At 44.4% G+C, this 25529-nt stretch overlaps 1 protein-coding gene across 3 annotated transcripts in view; it reads right to left on the bottom strand.

The window, feature by feature from the left end:
- The window catches only part of RIN3 (Ras and Rab interactor 3), a 105747-nt gene that overhangs the window by 2476 nt on the left and 77742 nt on the right, over positions 1-25529 (bottom strand). For all 3 annotated transcript variants that reach the window (XM_054027788.1, XM_054027790.1, XM_054027789.1), the window contains 3 exons: positions 23300-23608; positions 8428-8559; positions 4555-4718 (listed from right to left, as the gene is read on the bottom strand). In XM_054027788.1, the coding sequence (XP_053883763.1) occupies positions 4555-4718; positions 8428-8559; positions 23300-23608 (605 nt within the window). The remainder of the gene's footprint in view (positions 1-4554; positions 4719-8427; positions 8560-23299; positions 23609-25529) is intronic.

Genomic DNA, 25529 nt, shown 5'->3' with positions numbered 1-25529 from the left:
AAAGCTGAGAAACGTGGGTTATTTTTTAAGATGACCTAGTGGAGGGCTCTGACTCTTGAAAAATGAGACTCAGCTCTGAAAAGAGACTAAGTAAAACCTTCTATAGAATTGCAAAGTATTCCTACTAACAGTTCATTTAGACCAGTGGTTCTCAACCCGTGGCCCAATCAGCACACAGCTGCGGCCCATGTGACATTCTCAGGGCCATACAGGTAGTATATATATTGTGTGGCTGTGGCCCACATAACACATAAAAAGCAGAATGTGCAGCCCACAATGGTAAATAGGTTGAGAACCACTGATCTGGAACATTCCCCAGGCAGTAGCGGGCTCTTATCTCCTGTACATTTTCCAGTGATTTGTCCAGCCTATCGTGAAATGGCTCAAGGGAAGGGTAATTTGGTCGAATGTCTAAAAGGCAGACAGCTCACAAACAGTGAAGTGTTTTTTCATGGACGTTCTCTTTGTGACAAAGGGAGCACTGCTAACCCTGGCACTGCCAAAACTGTCCACAGCAACTTCTGTTCACTCTCCACTTTGACATTCATTGTTTAAGGGCTTCCTTGTAAATGGGTAGTAACTAATCAGGCCTCTCACTGAGAGAAATGATCTTTGCTGCCACCTTGTGGATGAAAATAAGGATTAATGTAAACTGTTTTAAAAATTCATTTTGTGCTTGGGGAAGGTGCTGGGTTGGCAGCATATTTATCCACTGACCAGGTGCAACAACAGGGAGCAGCTACAGAAGCATTGACAGCCTCCCTGCTCGAGTGCCACACCTCTGACTTGGAAGGACATCTAGGGAGGAGAGGATAACCCAATCTCCCTGCCCCATTCTGTCCTTGGCTTCTCTGCCAAGACTGACAAGAGTGCTTATTAGTGTCAACTCTGAGAATGTTTTTTATAATGGGGATAGCTCTCCAAGTAGTCATTGGAGAGAGACAGCCATCTCATTAGTAACAATTGTCAGCCTCCATTGGCATAAACCCTATTCAAGCTGCTTCTTGAGATAACATCACAGTAAGGGAACGCAGCAGCCCTGGGTAGGCTAGTTACTTCCATCTTGTCCGTCTCCAGGACATCCTACAGTCTTTATTTACTCCTGAGGCATTCTGCACCAAAAATAAATAAATAAATAAATAAAATTTTGCGCACAATATTTTAAAATTCTGCAAAATTCTGCAAATTTTATTTGTCAAATAAATGTGGAGGTTCCAGCATGGCATTGGGAAACACAAGCCACTGTCTGCACAGAGGTGGGAGATCACTGTGCAGCTCCCCCTGGGACACGGACTCAGCAGTGAGGCTGCATCCAACCCTGGCATAGCACAAAGACAGGGCCTGCCCCAGAAACACCCCGGGGCCCCGCCTCCTCTGTGCCAGGTGCACCAGGTGTGGGCAGGCAGGCTCAGCAAGGCAGGATCCAAGTGTGGAGGGGCTCAGTGTGAAGGGATGCAGGTGTGCATTGAGAGGGTTCGGTGTGGGGCAATCTGGGTGTGGGCGGCTCAGTGGGGGATCTGGGTGGGATCTGGATGCACAGGGGCTTGTTGGGGGGTTCTCGGTGCAACAGTAATGGGACTCTGCAGGGGGGTCCAGGTGAAGGAAGTTGGGGCTCAGCAGGAGAGGTGTCTGGGTGTGGGAGAGATAGAGCTTGGCAGGGAGGTCTGGGTGTGGAGGACTCAGTGGTGGGATCCAGGTGCAACTGGTTGGGGCTCCGTAGGATGGGGATCCAGGTGCAGGTGGCTCACCATGGTGGTCCAGGGGCAGGGGGAATGGGGCTCATAGGGCGGCTTCTGGATGCGGGGAGCTGAGGCTTGGCAGGAGGGTCTGGGTATGAGGGGGTCTGGATGCAAGGCGGTTGGGCAGATGGGGGAGCAGCTCCCTGTACAGGGATCCCTCCCCGTGAGGAGTGATGGGTGCAGGAAGCATGGGGGAGGGGGAGTTTGTAGAGCTTCCTACAGCTGGGGGAGAAATCTGGGGGTGGGTCTGACACAGCCCCGAATGCTGTGCAGGGGAAGAGGAAGTCCCGTCCTCCCCAGCCCAACTGAGACTAGCAGCTGAGCCCAGCGCAGGGTAGGAGCCACCAGCTGGGTCTTCCCCCATCTCGCCCCCTGCCCCACAGTGGTTTACTTCTCTGCTGGCTGCCCTGGGCACCCGAAACATACTGCTGGGGAGGGTTGCATGACCGCTCTTGTAGCTTCCTTTTGCTTCCCCATCAGAAAGTCATTTTTCTGCAGGGAAGCAAAGAAATCTGTGGGGACATACATACATTCTGCACATGCGCAGTGGTGCAGAATTCCTCCAGGAGTAAATTTATTACACCACCCACACAAGCCAACTAGAGGAAGTGTTACATGGACGTATTGTACTAGTGACGGAAAACAGGCCTATTAAATAGGGGGTGGAGTGGGCCTTTATTTTCAGTTACACCCTCTTGTACATCAGCTATTATATAACTGGCATTTATGTTCTCTATTCCATCTATTTCAAATAGATCCTTTCCAAACTGTGTTTATGGACACATTCTCCCATCAGTGTGTATATGTGGTTGTTGATAATGATAATGGGAATCACACAACAGAATATATCCATTAATCCAGAAGAATATATCCATTCAGATTTTCAGCTTGTCTTCAGAACTCAGACCATATTGCCCTGGGATTAACCCCATTGCCTCTGCCTGCCTGCCTACAGATTTACAGATTCTCCACTCTTTTTTCTTTTCCCTACCTTTAGTGCACTCTCCTTGTAATGTCTTTGAATTCCATCATTACAATAGTAAACCCTTTGGGTTGCCCTAGGGGAATTCCTAGAAGTGACCTTTGATGTGGGGTGCTAGAGATCAGGATCTGGCCCACAGCTCAGATCCTGAATTAGGTCACCAGTGAAAAGGAGTTTTCTGGGTTTAAAAGCCGGCTTGGGTAACTTTATGATCAGTACTGCTGCTCCTCAGGGGCAATGTCTGCTGTAATTCTGTGTATGTGTAATGTCTAATCAGAGCAACCTCCTGCTGTTCGGGCTCCCTACTTCTCTCAACTCTGTCCAAAATTCTGCTGCAAAAATCAGCTTCCTCCTCTGATATTAAAACCAGGCCACGCCCCTGTTGGTATCCCCTCAATGGATTCCACTAGCCTTCGCATCAGCCTCACTATTAAGAGATTGTTGGATGCTGCTGTGACAAATATGGAAATTTCCTGACTTATCCCCAGGAGATGTCCATTGTATTTGATGAATGGTTCATGTATTATTGTGGGCCAGGACTGCATGTAACTTCTTGAGGGAGTAGCTGTGGCAGATGTAAGACTTGGATGATCAAAGGACTATACTGAACAAACGATTTTTGGGACTGTACGTATGAAGTGGATTTCCTGGGCTATATGTGGGGGAGGTGAATGCAAATCCCTCACCTTTGGTTATGAAAAAAAACAGCCTTCTGAAGCTATGCCCTGAGATGGGAGGTGAGGGGGCATTGTCTGCTGATTACTTGTTACATGAGGCCAAGATCAAAGGCCCCAGCTGTATAGTGGAAAGACAGAGCTATTCGTGAGGGTGCTAGTTCTGAGCTGAGGCTGTTCTGAACTGTTCACCACAGAAAACACCCTTGGTGGGGTTTGAAGGACTGACTCCTAGCAGAGCCCTTGTTTGCATTGGGGAGAATGGTGATCTCTGATAAGCTTATTAGCATGTGTGTAGGTTCTTTGATGGGTTTTAATATGTTTTCTCTGTAGTACTTTCACCTTCAGAGTAAAGGTGCTTGCTTAGAAAGATCTGCGTGGTAACCTGTGACTGCTGGCAATTACAGCTGTTCACAGCCTTTGAAGAGAAAGCCTGGCTTGCTGGGAATATTATACAGTATAGGCAGGAAACTGTGCAACCTGGAAAAACACTGGTCAGGAGGGACAGAAACGTGGGTCTACACACTGGAGAAATGACAGCTGAGGAGTTGGGAGCCCAGACTGGCTGTCCTTGAGGGGCCATGCAGGGCAGGGACGGATTTACACCTTACACACCCTTAAGCACAGCATCTTCAGCGCTCCCCGTTTGCCTACAGCTGACTTTCATGTTGCACACAGTTTTAGAGAGGTAAGGCACCCCTAGAATGACAGTGCTGATAGGTACATGCCTACTGTGCCTAACTGGAAATCTGGCCCTGATGGAGCGGGGATACAGATGCAGTTGCCCCGAACTGTGACAGCTGATATCGCTCTCTCTTAGTTCTTTATTTTCATTTCTTTCTGCTCCTCCTCTTCTTCCTCCTGCTCACACCTCCCACTTCTCACAGCTCCCTTTGTAGCTTTCTTCCATTCTGCACTTCCTTGCTTCTTCCATGGTGCCCAGCACAGAATGTAAGCTCTTGGGGATAGAAACTTTGACTTCCTCTATCCACAGTGCAGTGCCTAGCAAGCAGATGACGTGCACTGAGTAACAGTATTACTAATCGCGGGGAATAATTGCTGCCCCGTGTGAAACCTGGTTTCCAGTTGGAATTTTCATCTGCGTCTCACACTATGAAATCTGCACTCTCCACCACCCCCTTCTCCCAGAGCTGCTGACCTGCACAGACGAGCGGGACGCCCGGGCCTTGTTGAGCGTTCTCCGCCTCTCCCAGCGGTGAATGGAATCCTGCACTTCCATGCTCAGCTGCCGAGTTACTGTTATCTTATCATAGTTCTTGATGTGCTCCAGGGCTCCATAGGTGGTAGTTAAGTAATAGGAACCTACAAAAAGACAAGAAGGTCCCAAAACATCATCACACCTGAATCTACCATGATGTTGTCCTTCCCTCCTCCCTGCTTCTATGTTCATTCACCCATTGTGAATTGGTTAAATCTGAGATTGTGAGCTCTGTGGGGCACGGATTGTCTTTACATTGGTTGTACAGCGGGGTCCTGACCTTTGTTTGGCATGCGTAGGCGTGACTGCACTAGAACTAATAAATAATGATCACAGGGCCCTTCATTCCATTCTGGTTGATGTAGCTGCAGATATAACACATGCTACCTAACCTGCTTGTGTCACTTCCCTCACTCACAACTGGGAAGGAGCAGTGACTGCAGGCTGGCACGCTGTGGGTTTTAATTGATATTTTAAAGTTAAACATAGAATTCATGTAAATTAATACAGCATCCTCTTTCATGGAGAAACCCAAATCACCAACCTTCCCTTAGATTGTAAACTCTTTGGGTAGGGACGGTCCTTTCATTCAGTATTTGTACAGCACCTAGCACTATGGGGGTCCTCGTCCATGATTGGGGCTCCTAGGTGCCATGGTAATACAACTAATAATAATGTACCTGCATACAACTGCGCAGGAATAAGTAACTAGAGTGGAATGAATCATTTATATTTTGGTTCCGTGGCCTAAATGAAAAACCAAAGAGTATTTCATTTTGGGTCAAACAGAACATTTTTCAACTTGAAACAAAATCTTTTTTTTTTTTTCATTTAATCTAGGGTTGGGTTTTTTTAACTTTTTTTGCCTTTTTAAATAAAGCTAGCTAAATGTTGAAATGAAACCTTGTTTCAAAATGAAAACATTAAATATTTTGTTTAAAAATGTTGGAATAAAACATTTTGACTTTTTGAAAAAAAAATTCTCTTTTCCAACTGCAACTATTCATCAAATTCAACCCAAATTTGCAACTAGTTTTAGTTGACCCCAAACTGCATTTTTCAGTGAATGTACTATTAGTTCAAAAGATTTCACCCAGTCTATTAGTAACTAACTAAGAGAGGGAAAGGGTATAATATCTACCTATCCATTGACAATGAGCATATTGCAACCAATCCTGTCTATCGTGGAACTTCCTGAAGATCCTAGTGCTTGGAACACTGGCAGTGCTGGTCTCCAGGCGTATGGTATGCCCAGTGCACTACCTGACAAATTTCTAAAGGGTGGTGAGCCACAGCACCTGCAGCGGGGTCGGGTACAGCATTACTGGTAGGTGCAAGGGAGGCAGAAATCTCTAATGAAAGAGCAAGGACTAGAACCTAGACATTCTAATGTCTGGTTCTGAGCATTCACCATAAGGGGGTAATCGTATGCTCAGTCATCTAGTTTACCATTGAAATCAAACCAATTGTTTCCAGATTTGCCAGTGTATCATTGTACAGTAGAGACAGGCTAAGGAAGCAATTTTCATATATGGACCAGGATCCTGTTTAGACTAAGGTAAAAGGTTGGGATTTGAGACTAGATCAAACAGGTGTTCACTTTCTGATTTGAACTGGGTGGAGCTGAAGTTTCACAAGCTTTTTCTTGAGAGAATCAAAATTGTAGGGGCAGGTTCGGGTCCAGGATTTGAACCCAAATTCAAAGGGATTTGGATTTGAGGTCCTGAGTCTAACACAGGGGTGGCCAACCTAAGCCTGAGAAGGAACCAGAATTTACCAATGAACATTGCCAAAGAGCCACAGTAATATGTCAGCAGCCCCACATCCGCTACCCCCTCCAGCTCCCAGCATCTCCCACCCACCGGCAGTCCCACCAATCGCACCTCCCCCTCCTCCCCAGGCCTCCTGCCTACCACAATCAGCTGTTTCGCAGTTTGCAGGAGGCTCTGGTGGGGAGGGGGGAAGAGTGAGGGCATGGCAGGCTTGGGGGAAGGGGGAGGGGTGGAGTGGTGGCAGGACCTGGGGCAGAGCAGGGGGTTGAGCAGTGAGCACCCCCCGGCACATTGGAAAGTTAGCATCTGTAGCTCCAGCCTCGGAGTCAGCGCCTATGCAAGGAGCCGCATGCACCTCCGGAGCCACAGGTTGGCAACCCCTGGTCTAACCCATTTCTAACTGGTATCTTTCACAGTTCTTGCTGGCTTCCAGGTTTGTCGTCTCATTCTTTATGAAAACAAATGAAAATATTAAAAGGCTGCAGATGATCAAAATGGCCACTAGATGGCAATTCTGCAACATACATATCCTCCCCCTTCTGTGGGCTCTCTCTAGTGCAGTGGTTCCCAAACTTTAACAACCTGTGAACCACTTTCACTAAAATGTCAAGTCTCGCGAACCCCCTCCTAAAAATGAATATTTCCAGGGATTTTCTCCTTTACCTGAGTATAAATTATAAAAGCAGTGATCTTGGAAATATAAAATTTGTTTTTATGACATGCTTATTACACACTATTTATTATTAATTATTATTCATCATTACAGTATTTTATTACATTATGAAAATGGCAACACTCCAAGATCTCACTTTCCTTACGTAGCTTGTAACACTTTGAATAAGCCTGTTATAAGGCAAGGCTCCTATGTTTCATCAAAGAGTATCAGATGTGAAACAGCATGAAGGTATTTAAGAAGACAACTTGAAGAGTTCCTCCTACCCAAGCATTCAGGTCTTGAGCAGTCCAGGTAAACAACGCATGTTACAACAAAGCTTAAACTTATTGTTTTTAAAATTATTATGAAGAACACTAACTGCCTATTTAATTTTAAAACCAGCAAAAAATATCCACTTCCCTTTCCATTTCTTATAAGGAGTCTTGAAGTTTAAATCTCAGTGTGATAGATATGCTTGCTTTGATCTGCTTATCTCTTGGAAGTCCAGGGGCTCTGGGCTGCTGGCTCTATGGGGTCCCTATGGACAGCCCTGTCCGCCATTAGGGAATTTTTTCCCCGAGAACCCTCTGTAACATTTTGTGAACCCCCAGGGGTTCACGAACCCCAGTTTGGGAACCACTGCTCTAGTGCTTCCTCTGATTGTTAATGAAACTCACAGTAATTATCACGGCTGGCCAGACAAATGATGTTTAGAAAACACTTTACTTAAAACAATATTTTCAGAAACACACCAGTCTCCTAGCACAGGAGGCAAAGCAATTTAATTTTCCCTGTTCAGAGAGATCTCCCCACTGCAGTGAATGTTACTCCACCCCCTTTGGACATCACTGGGTATTTATCACTCAGATAACATTGCCAAAGGGGTCAGCTGGGTTACACAAACATCCTGGGGGTTGACAATTAGGCATGATCAAAGACATACCAACCAATTATAGCAAAGGGATCTTTTCTCATTAGAATAATTAAAAGCATTAGCAGAATGTATTACCAAAGTTTATTTTTAAATAGAGACAGTTACGTTTCTAACACCTGGGCCAAGGTCTTCAAAACGTCTCTGCCTCTTACATCTGTATTTAGGTAGCTAAATTAGTGGTTTGATTTTCAGTAAGGCTGAGCACCTGCTCCTCTAACTGAGGTCAGTGGGAGCTTCTGGGTGCTCAGCATTTTTGAAAATCTGCTGATATATTTAGAAACCTAACTTTGGGTCACACCATTTTGAGGCATATGGGGGAAGCTTACACTACAGCTGCCTGACCCTAGCTAGAGCTCTTTATCAATTTCACAAACCCTACATGCATCCTGCAGAGAAGTACGTCATCATTTCAAAAGGGAACATGTCTCCCATGAGAGAAGGCTCTTTCTCACCCTCGCCCAACTGCAGAGCAGGGTCCATGAGCTCCATCATATACTCCACATTCAGAAGCACCTCAGTCAGGTTGCTGCGGGCCAAGACGTACATGAGCACCGGGAGGAAATCATCTGCACCATAAGGCTTCCCTGCAACCAAGAGGAACACACCCAGGTATCAACAGGTTATCCAGAAAGGCGATGGTTCTGATACAGAAGTGCCAACTCCCCATTAAATGGCTCCTACGTGAACAATTTCCTTTGGGTTACATCAGCTAAAGGGTTCATAGCTCAGAAATGCCAATGAAAGAACACTGAAAATTTTAAAATTAAATAACAGTCAAACAAGCAAAAACACCCCCCAACACTAAACTTCAAGCACAAAATATCAGGTTGAAGACACAAAGAAGAACAAAGATTCTTTACCAACTAAAATCAAAATGTGTTCGTTATTATGAAACACAAATAAGAGAGAATTGTGGATTGACACAAAGGCTGAATTCTTCTCTCTTGAAGCTCAGTCTGTTGCTGTTCAAAAGTGCAGTACCTGTGGTCTGAGTTGCTCCCATCAGCAGAGTGGATTACAAACTCGTGTACCCTTTGGATTCATCCTCATTCTGTGTATCTGACTGTAGAACCGGGGGTTACAACAAAATATGAGACAGAACATGGGGAATAGTGAAAGCAGTATATTGAAAGCGGTTCTTAGGGCTGGAATCCTGCTTTCCTGTTCCCTCAGGAGGTGACTATCGTACCCTGAGCACTAGATTACAATGGATGCCCCAAGGAAGCTGGGAGCCAAGGAGAAGTATTTCTCTATTCAGGGCATTAAGATGTGAAAACAAAGAGCTTTTCTGTAGTACTGGTGATCAAACCAGTTTGGAGACTTGGTCTGGAGACCAGTGGCAGAGCCAATAGCAGAGTGAGGCTGACCAGTGGCAGAGTCAAATATAGTGCCCATATTTAAAAAAAGAGAAGAAAGAGAACCCAGGGCACTACAGACCAGTCAGCCTCACTTCAGTCCCCAGCAAAATCATGGAGCAGGTCCTCAAGGAATCCATTTTGAAGCACTTCGAGGAGAGGAAGGTGATCAGGAACAGTCAACATGGATTCACCAAGGGCAAGTCATGCCTGACCAACCTGATTGCCTTCAATGATGAGATAACTGGCTCTGTGGATATGGGGAAAGGGTGGTGTGATATACCTTGACTTTAGCAAAGCTTTTGATATGGTCTCCCACAGTATTCTTGCCAGCAAGTTTAAGTATGGATTGGATAAATGGACTATAAGATTGATAGAAAGCTGGCTAGATTGTTGGGCTCGATGGGTAGTGATCAGCGGCTCGATGTCTAATTGGCAGCCGGTATCAAGCAGAATGCCCCAGGGGTTGGTCCTGGGTCCGGTTTTGTTCAACATCTTTATTAATGATCTGGATGATGGGATGAATTGCACCCTCAGCAAGTTCGCAGATGACACTAAGCTGTGGGGAGAGGTAGATACGCTGGAGGGTAGGGATAGGGTCCAGAGTGACCTAGACAAATTGGAGGATTGGGCCAAAAGAAATCTGATGAGGTTCAACAGGGACAATTGTAGAGTCCTGCACTTAGGAAGGAAGAATCCCATGCACCGCTACAGGCTGGGGACCGACTGGCTAAACAGCGGTTCTGCAGAAAAGGATCTGGGGATTACAGTGGATGAGAAGCTGGATATGAGTCAGCAGTGTGCCCTTGTTGCCAAGAAGGCCAATGGCATACTGGGTTGTATTAGTAGGAGCATTGCCAGCAAATCGAGGGAAGTGATTATTCCCTTCTATTCAGCACTGGTGAGGCCACACCTGAAGTATTGTGTCCAGTTTTGGTCCCCCCATTACAGAAGGGATGTGGACAAATTGGAGAGAGTCCAGCGGAGAGCAACGAAAATGATTAGGGGGCTGGGGCACATGACTTACGAGGAGAGGCTGAGGGAACTGGGCTGATTTAGTCTGCAGAAGAGAAGAGTGAGGGGGGATTTGATGGATATTAGCCAGGATGGGTAAGGAAGGGTGTCCCTAGCCTCTGTTTGTCAGAGGGTGGAGATGGATGGCAGGAGAGAGATCACTTGAGCACTGCCTGTTGAGTTCACTCCCTCTGGGGCACCTGGCATTGGCCACTGTTGGTAGACAGGATACTGGGCTAGATGGACCTTTGGTCTGACCCAGTACGGTCATTCTTATGTTATGTTCTTATAGCAGCCTTCAACTACCTGAAGGAGGGTTCCAAAGAGGATGGAGCTAGGCTGTTCTCAGTGGTGGCAGATGACAGAAGCAGCAGCAATGGTCTCAAGTTGCAGTGGGGGAGGTCTAGGTTGGATATTAGGAAACACTATTTCACTAGGAGGGTGAAGAAGCACTGGAATGGGTTACCTAGGGAGGTGGTGGAATCTCCATCCTTAGAGGTTTTTAAGGCCTGGCTTGACAAAGCCCTGGCTGGGATGATTTAGTTGGTGTTGGTCCTGCTTTGAGCAGGGGATTGGACTAAATGACCTCTTGTGGTCTCTTCCAACCCATAAATTCTATGATTTTATGAATAGGCACCTTTCCCCGGCATCTTTTAAGTATATGCATGGCATCTTTTCAAGCACACACTCATTCCCCCCACCCCAAATCCCTGGTTGCCCTTAGTTACAAAACCTGGCTCCACTGCTGTTGGAGATGTAGAATCTTGAACTACAGAACTATAATATTGTTATAGCCACAGCACCTTGGGATGAGCTCTCCTCAGAGCTACTGAGCTAAGCAATGTCAGGCTGAGTAAATATTTGGATAGGATACCTCTAAGGTAAACGTACCTTCTACAGGAAGTAATACTGATGGGGGTGAGGATGGTCTTGTGCTTAAAGCATCCTTATAGACAGAGTGAGTCTGTGAAGTGATCCATATTTATGGTATGTAAATCTCTTTGGGATCCTTTCAAATGAAAGGCACTATATGTAAACTCTTATCAGTATAAATCATTACAGCTCAAAATAGGATCCAAGAAGAAGTTCCATCAGATGAACTATGAAGAACCTGAGGTCAGCATTTCTTATCTAGAAGCTGTTCATCTCATTTTGAATTGGCGTGCTTTTTGTTCATAGTGTACAGTATATGCATGATAAGGTTGCTTCACAAGTCCATCTTTCAGGATACCCAGATATGAACCATATTCATAAACCAAGATCACTTTCAATCTCACCGTGATCATTCATGGTGCCTGCAATGTTCAGACATTTTCTCTTTTATGCATCTATGTCAGGGATCGGCAACCTTTCAGGAGTGGTGTGCCGAGTCTTCATTTATTCACTCTAATTTAAGGTTTTGCGTGCCAGTAATACATTTTAACATTTTTAGAAGGTCTCTTTCTATAAGTCTATAATATATAACTAAACTATTGTTGTATGTAAAGTAAATAAGGTTTATAAAATGTTTAAGAAGCTTCATTTAAAATTAAATTAAAATGCAGAGCCCCCCGGACTGGTGGCCAGGACCCGGGCAGTGTGAGTGCCACTGAAAATCAGCTCGTGTGCCGAAGGCGACACGCGTGCAATAGGTTGCCTACCCCTGATCTATGTCATGTCTTGGCTTCATTGGTTTGGGATTGGCCACATATGTCTCACTCCTTAATCATTTGTCCGGACTCCAAAAAAAAAAAAAAATCTATCCCTGATGTAGCTTTGGTAAGTTACACCAAGGCTGATTTTGGCCCACATTCTAGATGTCCTTCCATGTAGGGAATAAATTCCTATTCCTCAGCTGTTCCCACTGACTTGTTTCAAGTCTTTGCCATGAGTCAGCTTTCCTTCTTTGTCATATATAGTTGACATAAGTTCTCCTTTGGCAGAGGAAGATCTTCTGCTGGAGTTTTAAACAAATACAAGCCTAGTTCTCGATAAAAAATGTGACTTTAAAATAAACCAGAAAATGTATCTAATGAGCAGACAGTCAGATGAGTTAAAACAGAGTGCCTGAGGCTGTAACTGTTATATTCACTTCTGAAGCCGTAAGTTAGACTAGTTTGTACAGAGTCAGCACATATGGTAGAAGGAATCTGCGGCTCTATTCAGTGAAAGTAGAATTAACACTTTCTGTTGTTTAAATGTGCAGTCAGTTAAATGATGTTGCAGGTCCTTAGCCAAACCATAAAAGGGCTTCATTGTTTGATTAGTGTCTGGCTGGATGTTTTATTCATACTGCTACTAAGGCTTATGTTTCTATGAAAGCTTGAGTTGGTTGGCAACACAGGGTCAAATTCATCACTGCCATAAATATTAATCTAATAGGAATGTATTAATATTACTGCTATTAAAGTATTGTGCAGCTGGGAAAATTACTCAGTGGAGACACTGAGGACTGGAAAAACCTCAAGGAGAAGGGCCTGGATTCTGATCTCACATACACCAGAATCGATTAGAAGTAATGCTATCAATGAAGTCACACTGGTGTAAAACCAATGTGAGGGAGCATACAATCAAGCCTCAAGGAACCTGCTGAGCTTCATTTTTTCTGCCCCTTCAAATGTTTTATTTAAGTTCTGAAGTAGCTGGTGGACAGAGCTAGACCAGCATGCCAGCAGCATTTGGAAACTCAAATTTTCTAGGGAGCCCTAGAAAGACACACTACTGCTGCAAGAGTGCAGCCTTCAACCTGTTGCCCCACATCTCAGCTGGAAGGACCACCCTTAGGAGGGAGAGGGTAAGTCAGTCTTTATGACTCTTCTGTGTCCTCTTTGCTGAGACGCCCAACATGGATATCTGTTTGTGATATGAACATTTGTCCACTAGGACCTGCACTCAGACCACCAACTTCTTTCAAAAAGCTCACCAATTGGCTCCCTGGTGGTGTTAACCTGCCATCCTGGGCTAGACTCAAATCAGGGACATGGAAGTGAATAGTTCTATGTACACTCCCCTGAGCCAGCTAGAGCTGACAGGGGATGATACTCTTCCAGGACTCTTACCAAATCTCTCCATTTCTGTTTTGTTGACTAAGCTTTATATTTACTACCGGGCTTTGAGTCCATTATTTTTCATTCCTATCCTATCTCATTTCCATAAGCTGATTTAGCAGCTTTGCTCACCAGTCCTTATTATAAACCTCTCTCAATTTTAAGATGTGATAGAAATATTATTTGAGAAAGACTTCTGCAGTTCCAGCTGTTTGCATGACTTAATTATTGGAATCTGACATCCACTTTTGTTGTTGTTGTTATTAATGAGCTCAAACTAGGGAGGTTTGTGGCATACGCTCACAATTTGCACATAATAGTTAACTTAATTTCAGTCTACCTCTAGGAATACAGGTCCCGATGGCTGAGCCTCCACAACTGCAGATGAAATCAGTGGGAGTTGTAAGCACGTGCTGTGAAGAAACATTGTCTAGGGGCTATGGCATTAGCCTTGGACTTAGAAAACCTGGATTCAAATCCTTGTTTTGCACAAAGTTCCTGTTGGATCCTGGGCAAGTTATTCAGCCTCTCTGTGCCTCAGTATCCCCACTAGGGATAATAGTACTTCCCTACCTTGCAGAGGTGCTGTGAGGGGCTTAGCTACTACAGTAACAGGGGGCATATAAGTACTTAAGAAAACGCCATTGAAAATTGTGCTCATGATTTTTTTCCCCATCATATTACTGACTTACTACTTGATCCGGAAATTTCTCAGCACCTCGTGTGACGTGCTGAGCAACTTCATCTCCCAGCAAAGTCAATATTGCTTAGCACCTTGCAGGATCAGGCTCTTCTTGCACCAGGACAGACCAAAAGGATAAACTCCAATTCCGGTGAAACCCAGTGCATCTCCACTGATTTAAATGCAGCCACAGCAGCTTGTGGCAGTGCTGATTTGGCCCTCCCTCTAAAACGGGCTGATCTCAACCCTTGAGACATTTGAAGGAGGACAGATCCAGATGTGTCAGAGCTCAGGCCCATCTCTACTCAACATGGGTGGGGTTTAGATCAAAGGATCAGGTCAGTTCTTTTTTACTGTAACTGGCTCGTCCAGCCTTATTGAAAACATCCATGTTTAGTTCGTATCTTTCACAGAAAAGCTCATTAACAGCTTGCAGAATTACATCCTGCTGTCACCCCTCCCCCCCGTCCCAACTGCTGTCTCGAGTTCAAGGTGGAATTGTCCCACTCCAAATCAGACTTGTTTGCTTTTTTTCCAATGACAGGAAACATTTGTTTCATAAACATTCATAAGAGGCTTAAAATAAGCCTCCTCCTCTGCCACAAACTCATCCTATTACACTCAAGGCAAAGTGTTTGCAATATCAGCGGCTGGCTGTGCTGCAGCGCTTGAATGGAATTGGTATTAATTAAATGCATGGTTTAATGCGATTGGAATTCTGTCCGAGTTTCCATAAACAAATTAGGGCTCTGCTCTAACACATTCATGTATATGCTTCTTCAGTGGCTCTTCTGTCCAGTAGGGATGATAATCATCATAAGTAGGTTTGGAAGGATTCAATGTCGGTAAACTTTAATTTCATCGTACACACACAAAGTGATGAAAAAATATTTCCATCAATAATAACTGTGATCTACAGCTAGGAAAAGTAAGAAAAATGCTCCTTATGAACTTCTTAGAGTTTGATTTAGGGATATTTACTTTGTATATTTTGACATGTGATGTTGACAATTTGTGTTTTAATGGTTATAAACTTTAACGTTTTGAATTTCAACATCTTCTGTCAAGAAACAATTATTGTTTGACCTCCACATAATTTCATGCGACTGAAAAACTAAATAGATAAAAATTAAAAAATGCTTAAAAATAAACAATCGATTTTATCCATCAAAAAGATAAAAATCAAATTCTGCCAAGCCTAATCATAATATAGTAATAATACTTTTATATACATTTATATTGCATCAGCCATCCATCCAATGCTTTCAAGGCATTTTGAAAACACTCACGAATGAAGTCTCACAACATTCTCCTAGGAGTGAGGTGCAGGGGGGAGTCCCCAGGGCTGGGCTGAAGGGGTTGGTGAGTGAGTTCACCTCACTCTGACCCTGCAGCAGTAGCTCCTGCCCCACAGGGCTGGACCCGGCTTCCTGCTCTGGGTGTTGCAAGCCCACTACCAGACTGGGATTAGGGTTGCAGTGCCAGGGGGATTGATGCCCCCTGGGTGGGGCAAGGAGGAGGAGGAGGAAGAGGACACTGGACATCACCCCCTACGAATGTGGACCCTGAGTGGGTTGCAAAAAAAGACACAATGCAGTTGGTGGGTCCCCTTACTAAAATGTTTGGGGACCACTGCCTTAATTTACAGGTCAGAGGCATTGGGAACTGGGATTGTTTAGTCTGCAGAAGAGAAGAATAAGGGGGGATTTGATAGGTGCTTTCAACTACCTGAAAGGGGGTTCCAAAGAGAATGGATCTAGACTGTTCTCAGTGGTAACAGATGACAGCACAAGGAGTAATGGTCTCAAGTTGCAGTGGGGGAGGTTTAGGTTGGATATTAGGAAAAACTTTTTCACTAGGAGGGTGGTGAAGCACTGGAATGGGTTACTTAGGGAGGTGGTGAAATCTCCTTCCTTAGAGTTTTTTAAGGTCAGGCTTGACAAAGCCCTGGCTGGGATGATTTAGTTGGGAATTGGTTCTGCTTTGAGCAGGGGGTTGGACTAGATGACCTCCACCCACCTTCCAACCCTGATATTCTATGATTCTATGATCAATTCATATTGGCACTTTTAACCCAAAGCAGCAATTGTACCATATGAGATAAAGGATACTCTCCAATCCACCAGCTCTCATTAACAGTAGCCCTCATACAACATCTTCTGCCAGGCCTCTGTTTGCTACAAGGCAAAACTTATACATGGCATTATTCTCTCCCTGGTAAGCAACATGTGATAGTGAGCAACGTACAGGAGCATCTTGGATTCACTGTAAATAGATTCTAGAATCGCTTCAGCATAAACTGTTTATGCTCATGCCTCAAGTGCTTAAATCCTCCTTCAAATACACAAACAGTAGCTCAGCTATGCTACTCACGTTTATGCCTTGCTCAGTGGTACCTGCCATTATCAACTGCAGAACCCTACGTAAAAAGTGAATGGACAGGGTGCAATTAATGTTCATCGGGTTGGTTGGTTTTACAGGGGACAAAAACAGGGAGAGGAAAGGTTTCTAATACAATATGACCTTACTACACTCTTGTTCTGTTCAAGCTAAAAGTGCAGTATGTGTGAGTCATACTAAGCACAGAATCCTACAAATAAGGACTATTAAGTTCACCTAGTCCATCCCCCAAGCCAGTGCAGACTTGTTCCTTGAAGTATATGATCCAGTGCTTGTTCAGTCCAATTTTAGGTGACTCAAATGAGGAAGTGTCTACCACTTCCCTCGGAGATTATTCCAGATGTGAATAGACCTAACTGTTAGAAAATTGTTCCTTTATTCCTTGGACCACCCTAAATGATTGCTCTCCCCAGCGTTGGCATTTCCAGCTTTCATATACTTGCAGACTTAGTAGTCATCATCTGATTAATCTATACCACTTTAGTTCTTTCAATATTTCTCTTTATACCAATCCCTAATTGATAGCTCCTTAATCGTTGTTCTTCCTTCATTTCCCTCCTACGTACCAACAACTTTCAGGCACCAAAGTGCCTAGAACTGATCACAGTGCTCTAATTGTGGTCTTATCAGTTCCTTATGGTGAAGGACTGGCATCTCTTTGCTCCATAGCACATCGCATGTTTCTGTCTCACTATCACCCCAGATCTGTATTGCATTTCATAGTCCTTATGAAAAGAGTTTGAAGCACTGAAGGCCTGATTTTGATCTTACAGCAAATCAGGCCCTTCATGTTTTGTTAGGGGAAAGGATCTGTGCTAGAAGAATGACACAGGGTAAAACAGAATGGGGAAGTTGCAAGCTTCTTCCAAGAACACAGGGCACATGTGATATGAGTGTTATCCTGCTCTCATTATGTGCCCATTATGTGCCTTGAAGGAGGCAGCCGGTGGTGTGTCTGCAAATGCTAGAGCAGACTTAACCAATTTGTAGAGTCCCTCACCGGGGGCTGGAATTGCTGTTTACATCCTACATCCAACTACAGCCACAACTAGAACAGGTATCCACGTGGTGCACTGACAGCAGCTCTGCTAAGGAGATCTGAGCTCCAGACTACTCTTTGCAGCTCTTACAGCTTGTTGTGCCTTCTGGGATGAAGCTGACTTCCCCATCCTGCCTCAATTCCTTACACTGTGAGAGCTGGTGCTGCAGTTAACATGAAGGACACTCTTCCAAGCCACCATGGACTCACCCAGTGAGAGTCATATTTTACATTATCCATTAGACTGTGGCACTGTTTGATTTGCTATTTTTAAAGTATCACCATGCGAAGTATGTGCCTGATACACAGCCTCAGCATAGCAAGAAGAACAGGATTGCAATAGAGGCCAAAATCTGCTTTTCTGAGCCTTTTCCTGCACATTATTGTTACTTACACGATTGTTATTTTTGGATTGTAAGCTCTCCGAGGCAAGGTCCATCACCTACTAAATGTTTGTACGACTGGTTGAGATTCCCAGGTGCTGCCACATTGAAAAATGTAATATTTATATTGCAGTAAAACCCAGAGGCCTCAATCAGGACTGCCACCCTGCTGCACTGGGCACTGTATTAACATATATGAAGACATGGGGCTACCCATGGTTCCTACCCTGTAAAGCTTGCAGTCTAATCTGACCAGTGAGATGTGAAGGCGGGGGGAGGCAGAGGAATACAGTGATATACACACATATATAGATGTGCAATTTGTAAAAAAATTGTTATAAATAGACTAGCCATAATTGGCTGATTTTTCACCAGCATGGTAGCAGAGGTGCATCTTGAGTAGGAATTTGGAGGAGGAGAGGGTAGTGGCCTGATGGATCAGTTCTGTGCATGAAGGTCAGAGTAAAAGGTGCAGAGATGCTTGTTCAGGAAGCTGACAAATGGGCAGAGAAGGCATGTGAATGGAGTGGAGGAGGTGGGGAGGACATGATGAGACACAAGAGCAGACAAGTAAGGAGGGACAGAATTGTGGAGGGCCTGGGAAATCAGAACAAGAAGCTTGACCTTGATGGAGAGAGAGCCAATGGAGAGATTCAAGAAAGAGGGTGTATGACGGGGTGTGTGTACCCCACATGGGTACGGAATGGGCCTAAGAGGCCAATTGACATACAGAGCTGTGCCCGGAGAGTGGGACAGGCTTAACGGAGGATGAGGCCCAGCTGAGGAGGTGCTGGGAGAGGACTATAAACAGAAGAAGTTGAGAGCAAAAGGAGGCTGCAGATAGTGCGCAAGTTGCTCTGCAGTTACTCTCTGGGACTAGAGCAGGGCAGGATAGATAAAAATCAAGAGTATTTTTGAAATACTGGAGAGGGAAGAGACTGGGAGGATCATGGAAGAAGCCAAAGGGAACAGTTGGTCCTGGGATCCTCTCCTGAATAGAAAATTGTGGCAGGAGGCTAGGTGGGAGACAGCAGAGTGGAGCAGGCTCTGGTGGGAAGGCCTGACAAAACAGCAGGAACTGAATTTACAGGTAGAGAGCCCTGGAAGGCATCCAGTGGAGGCATGAAAGGTCAAGCCAAAAAGGGCAAAAGGGGTTTTAAGCCTGTGCTTTTTAGTTTGGGATTTTGTTGAGGGATTCCAGGGAAGGGCCTGGAGTGCACCAGCCATGACAGAAGGGTGACCCTACAGAGGTTGCAGCAGGGGAGAAGGCCTCAGAAAGGCTGGGTAGGAAGAACCAAAGGAAGGCAGCAGCAAGGAGTTGTCACGGCTGGATCGTGGCGTCGTGGGCAGAACTGGGTTCCCCTACTGGTATGGTGGCATGAGGCTGAAGGAGGGGACAAGGATGACAGAGAGCCCTGGGAAAAGGGAGTGAAGACCACAGGCCCAGAATTGGGGCTGAAGACATGATACAAGGTCTTGGACACTGATTTGTTGGACTTTTTATTACCCCAGAAGGGATGGACTTAAATCATGACCTGGCTGGTGAGCAGAGGCATAAGAAGGGGCAAACCACCAGAGGACCAGTGCGGCCATTGGCAAGAGGCACCAGAGGGGAGAGAACCAGTACACCATGCCAGGCCACAAGAAGTTGCTTCAGTGGTGAGTCCTGCCTCTTCACAGTGTGGCATGGTGAATGGAATGGGCAAGCAAGATGGATCTTGTCTTAGCTATTCCTTGTACTGGTCTGAAAATAGTGGATCAGAGCCATAGCTCCCTTGACTTCAAGTCAAGGGAGCTATTCCAGTTTTCACCAGATGAGGATCTATCCCATTGTGTTTAAATTCTAAACATAGCAAGTAGGGCTTTGGGGAATTTTACTGCAGCAAACTTACTGTGCATTTTTATTGTGTATGTTCAAGTTAAACTTTTGACATCAGGTTAAAGCTCTCTAACAAGTCTGCATATATGTGGGCTGAGCAACATTTTCTGCCAGGACACATCCACCTACTTCCACTCACACATTTGTCTTCCTTGCTTCAGCAGCGAGAAAGCTGGAGACTCTACATTTCTGCTCTGATTTTCTGTTGATTTTTATGAACAAATAAGGAATGGGGATTCACAGTTTTTAGAATTACTGCCGTGAATGTTGAAAGGGTCATGAAACTTCTAAGTCAGCCTGGGCTGACCTACGTATACACTGAAATCTCATCTTAAGAAACTGTGAATTCAGCATGGTTAAAACTGTGCCTCCTACCTTGGGCTTACACATTCCTCTCTTACCATGCATATAGGGGTTCTATCCTGGTTTTGATTACAGCTCTGTGAAATTATCACAATCCAGCTGAAAAAAAACAAAACACACAAAAGTGCCCTGGCCTGGGGTTTTGATAGAGGTGAACCTCAGCTATTGGATTTGGTTCCGAACTTTCCCAGACTTCACAGGTGTGAAGATTCAGAGTTCTGGTTTGAATTCCCCACTGCAAAGTCTGGAGAGATAAAATGTGTTCCTCTCTGGGCTCATCTCTAGTTTTAACGCAAACTTGAAACCCATCAAAACCCTCTTAATGAACTTGGGCTAAGGTATGTGTGTGGATCAAAATCTTAAGAAATTGGGGGTTTTGCAGGGTTATGACACAAAATCAGGTGGACATTGGTACAATTGTGTTTTATCTTGAAATATTAGGTAGATTCTCAGACCTGACTTGTCCCTGAATTAGCACAAAGGAAACGCAGCCAGCTGGGGAAGTCACACCAGATAGTGTAATTAGTTACTGTTATTCTACAGTTACCATTCTTGTCACAGCTAGACTTCTGTCTTTTTGGCACAGGGAAAGGTTGGATTCGGACTCCATCTGCTCTGCAATTGGAAGAGATGGGAACTTACTGATTCAGTGATGAGCAAAAGGAACTTAATGAAGTACAGATAATTATACAGGAAACTGAGCACAGAGTGTACTCTTCCTATGTCAAGAATACTGCCTGGCCTTGAAGCTGGCCCAAAGAATGAGAGGGATTGGGTTCCTATTCTCTGGGTGACAAGAAGGGATAAAGAGAATTCCCAGCACAGTGAAATCTGGTTCTGAACAGCCTAACGCACTTAGTTAAATTTATGACTAGAGCTGTTTGGGAATTTTCCATTGGAATGCTTTTTTGACAGAAAATGCAGTTTCTGCACATTTTTTGCCAAAAAATGTTGAATTGCTGTTAGGAAAATCAAAACGAAATATTTTGTGTCAGGTTGGTTTCACCTGAATTGGAATACTTTGTTTTGTTGAGCTAACTCCAAAATGCTTAAATTAGAACCAGTCCAAACATTAAACTTCCTTTCCCAATCAGCTCATTGCCTTATGGAAGTTGTAGTTTAGACCCCAACTCTCTTCTATGGACTAGACTCCCTGAAGGATTATATCTGTTATAATGCAATGTGGATTTCCCTCTGACCTATTGTATGGCACATTATGGGAGCTACATGAATCTGGGTGCATCATGGGAGATATATTCCAGCCAGGGACCTAGCCCCTGGGGAGAATGGGGCCATCAGTCTTCGAAACTACAGCTCCCAGGAGGCAATGAGCTGAACTGGGAAATATAGCGTAAATGTTTTGTAGAACTGATTTGAAATTCCAGTTCAACAAACCAAAATGAAACACTTCAATTTCAGGAATGTCAAAATGTTGTGTTTTGTTTTGATTAAAAAATCTTAAAACAAAACATTTCAACATTTTCAAATCAAATATTTTCAAAATTTCCATTCTACGATAAATTTTGAATTTTTAACCTTTGAGGCAAAAACAAATGTTGAAATATCAGAATGGCCTGTGGGACAGAAATTCTGAATTTCGCATAGCTCTAGTTATATCTGAGAAGCAATGCACAAGAATCGCATGGAGATTATACCAGATATGTGGCACTTAGGGTTAACACTTTGGCCAGTCATTTCAAAATGTGTTTTTAAGACTAAAATGATGATGAATTGTCTTAATGTACAGTGCTGTTTACCACCACTACAGTGAGTCCAAACATATTTTATTACATTTAAAGTCTGTCTTGATAGGACAGATACACTAGAGAAGTGCAATAATGGCTTTCTAAGCCTACTGAAGCAATCATGAAATAGTAACAAACAATATTAATACTTTGCATCTACACAATGTCCTGGGGGCACCCCCTGCACATTTCAGCCAAGGTTTTGGAAAGACAAAACCCAAGAGACTTTCCCCAAGGAACCCTTCTCAGGTTTCACACTTAGTCCAGTGCACTGTGGGACAGGACTTTGGGAGTTTAGGGAGAGTTATGTGAATACTTGTGACAATTTAGGAAATCTGTCTGGACAACTTAAAAATTCTGGTTGTTGTTATGAAATTATTATGCAGTTGTTACTATGAAAAGTGATGTATCATGAATGTCTCTCTGTCTCTGTGTATCCACCATTGCTGACAAACCTTTCAACATGTACCTCCCAAACGAGGGACAATGGTGGGCTGCTAGTATGCAACAACTAGCTCTTTGGGACAATGGGTTTGCTTTTGCTGGGAGAAAATACTTCCTCCTCTTGTCTGAAAGGTGTGGGGAAGTGGAAAGAGTGTAACTTTCCCATGCAGGACAAAGAGACAGAGGTGACCAAACAGGAGGTTATAAAAAGACTCATGGACGGGAAGTCTCACAGGAAACCACACAGGAAGTTTGGAAAGGAGAGAGGAATCAACCAAGGTCAGAGTAGGCAAACTGGGGGAGAAGGTACCATGTTTCAGAACCCAAGATCAGGCACTAGAAGACCCTGACCCCAGCCCAAGGAATGGTCTGGAATTATGAGGAAACTGAGGCAGGGAAATGCATGCAGGGTTTATTATTTTTGTACAGATCTCTTTTTATGGGGGAAGTCTGAGGGGTCAGCACTGCTTCCAGGGACTGGACATGCACCACATAGAAGATCTGTACTCCAAGAGTGCGCCAAGAAGCCCTAAGACAGTGCCAGTGCCCAAGCTCCATCCAGATTCCAGAGGCTTAAAATACATGGAATCCAAAAGCTGGATCCCCTTACAGCAGACTCCTGAAGGCCAAGAGGAGGCATTTGAATGGACCCGTGACACTTGTGCAGGACAGACTGATGATCAATGAAGCTTATAGTCATGGACCTTGTTATCAGTGCTTTGATTCAAAGAACATTGACTCACTTGGGGTATATCTTATAACACCTTCTATTTGAGCATCTCAGAGTACTTTGCAAACATTAACTGATTAAGTCTAAGCATACCTCCATGAAGGAGTTATAGTAAACATACTAGCCACCAAGTTCACTATCAAACCAAAATCTTTCCATGTAACTGCAACAAAAGCCTTTTTCCTTGGGTACCATAGCCATGAAAAAAGCAAAGCAGAGATGGAGTGGACAGGGAGAGCAAATGTTAATAGATCTCTATTGTACCTGGGTTTCCCTGAGCCATGGAGTCATAGATGAGTTTGCAGGATTTCAGCAGTGTGCCAATCTTCTTCTCTGGGGAGTAGAACTTGTGCATGGTTGTAAACTTGTGAAGGATTTTTTCCAGCACAACAGTTTCGGGCACGCTGGTGGTGACACCCAGGTCAGTGGTGGTTGTGTTCTGTATGACCAACTGGTTCTCTTTCAGCAGCTGTAAGGATCCATCTTTGTTGTGGATTTCCCGTAAGTAGGAATCGATGGCATCTTTTAAAGGTTTCAGGACACATTTGTACAACGCTGACTCAACAATCACTTCTGCATAGGAAGGGGGAGATGGGAATAAGAGAACATGGGATCCATGAAAAAAAATTAACTTAGTAGCACAGACGCATCCCTAGACCAACCTAGTGCAGCTCCCATGCAAGAACCTGGGCCATGTCATCAGCAAATTTAATGGGCAGTGTCAGTTACAAATGGAGTGCATACAAATGCAGTTGGTAAAGTAGTGTCATTTGCATAAGGATGGCATTCAGTAGGTGTGCCACGGGTAATTTACACACCAAAGGGGCAGACGGTGGTGGGGGAGGTGTAACTATACGCACCATAGGCCATGGGCAGGTTTGAACCAGAGCACAATATCAAAACATAGACTTCTACCAGTTGAACTAAAGGAGTAACTCCATTAACCAGAAGCAGTAGTGTGACACACATTTTACAAGTGCATTACTATCCTGTAACAGGACAGCCAACTAAGGGGAAGTGTAAAGTAAAGCAGAACCCCACTTTCCCACACTGCTCTTGGTTGCTTTTCCTTTAACAACTCTGTTTTTCCAGACCCTTATGTAGGTTACACTAGCTTACCGATATGTAGTAATTTACATCACATTTTACATCATCTGTGAATATGGCCCATGAAGCCTATTTCCTAACACTTGCTTAACATTCAACAGGAAAAAAAAACCCCACCCAGACAACAGCAAGCTTGAGAAACTACGGGAAATTGCATTACACCAGTTGCCTACTACAATAATATGGTTCAATGGCACTGCAGAACAGTGCAGCCGCTCAGACAGGGAGCAATGAAAACGTGGCAGTTATGTTTATGGACATGATGTGCAGCTCTTTTAAAGAATCTACTACAGGTTACAAGGGAGACAATTAATTTGTGTGCATGAGTGACTAGTCTGGAGAAGAATCGGAGTCTGAAAATTTTTCCCATGGAAATCCCCACTGTCCTCAATAGAGCTATCCCTGGCCAAGTTTAACCTGTGAGGAGTCTGCTGACTTTGGGCCAAATCCTCCTCTCGCTGGTCTGAAGGAATAGAGCCCATCATCCAACCACGAGTTGGGGGAGGCATGGAAGAAGGGAGTTCTATTTCTGCAGCATTGTATTTCCAACCATAACAAACAGATTCCTCCTCTAAGTGAGCATTAACTTAGGCAGATAACTCTCCATGCTCTGAACCTCTCCCCGTCTCGAAGGATAGGGGTTCCAGGACAGTGACCAGTGGGGACCCTGCAGACAAAGGAACAGAGGAGTTCAGGTGGAGCTCTGAGGCAGGATAGAGACCCAGAACCTCCACCGGATGGTCCTAGACTCTGATGGAACTCAGGCGATGTGTGGGTTATTTAAGATGAAGCCTCTGACTGTTCTGAAGGTGATGGTGCTACATGTAAACCCCACTCACAGTGGAAAGAAGAAAACTCAGGCAATGAAAACTTGCACCGTTTTCAGCTTCCTCTACAGGAATAACCCACAGTGGAGCCAGCATTTGGAGAATGGGAACTATAGCCATACACCAGAACTCATGGAGTTCAGGGTTTGTCTTCACTTCTAAAAAAGCTGCGGCTTTTACTGCAGGGTAACTAATGCGTGCAAGCTATCCTGATGTAAAAAACACAGTGAAAACCAGGCACTTTAGTTTTACCACAAGGTATTCTTGCTGAGTTCAACCTATGTCCTTGCCTGGGGTTGACCTCACAAAATTTATCTCATGGTAAAACTAACGTGCCTTGTCTTTAGTGTGTTTTTGAGATAGCTCACATGTGTTAATTACTCTGAGGTAAAAAAAAAAAAGTGGGGGGGAACCTACATCTTTTTTAGCAGTGAAGACAAGTCCTCAGTCACCTTCTACTTTACGGTTGGGTTTTGGTCTGTTTATTCACTTCAAGGTCTGTCTTAATGCAAATAATTTGCTGATGTTCACTGGTCTGCCTGCAACCCTGGATTTTATCT

This window comes from Malaclemys terrapin, chromosome 4 (genome assembly GCF_027887155.1).
Source record: "Malaclemys terrapin pileata isolate rMalTer1 chromosome 4, rMalTer1.hap1, whole genome shotgun sequence".
Lineage (NCBI taxonomy): Eukaryota > Metazoa > Chordata > Testudines > Emydidae > Malaclemys > Malaclemys terrapin.
This window is presented reverse-complemented; position numbering and strand designations above follow the sequence as displayed.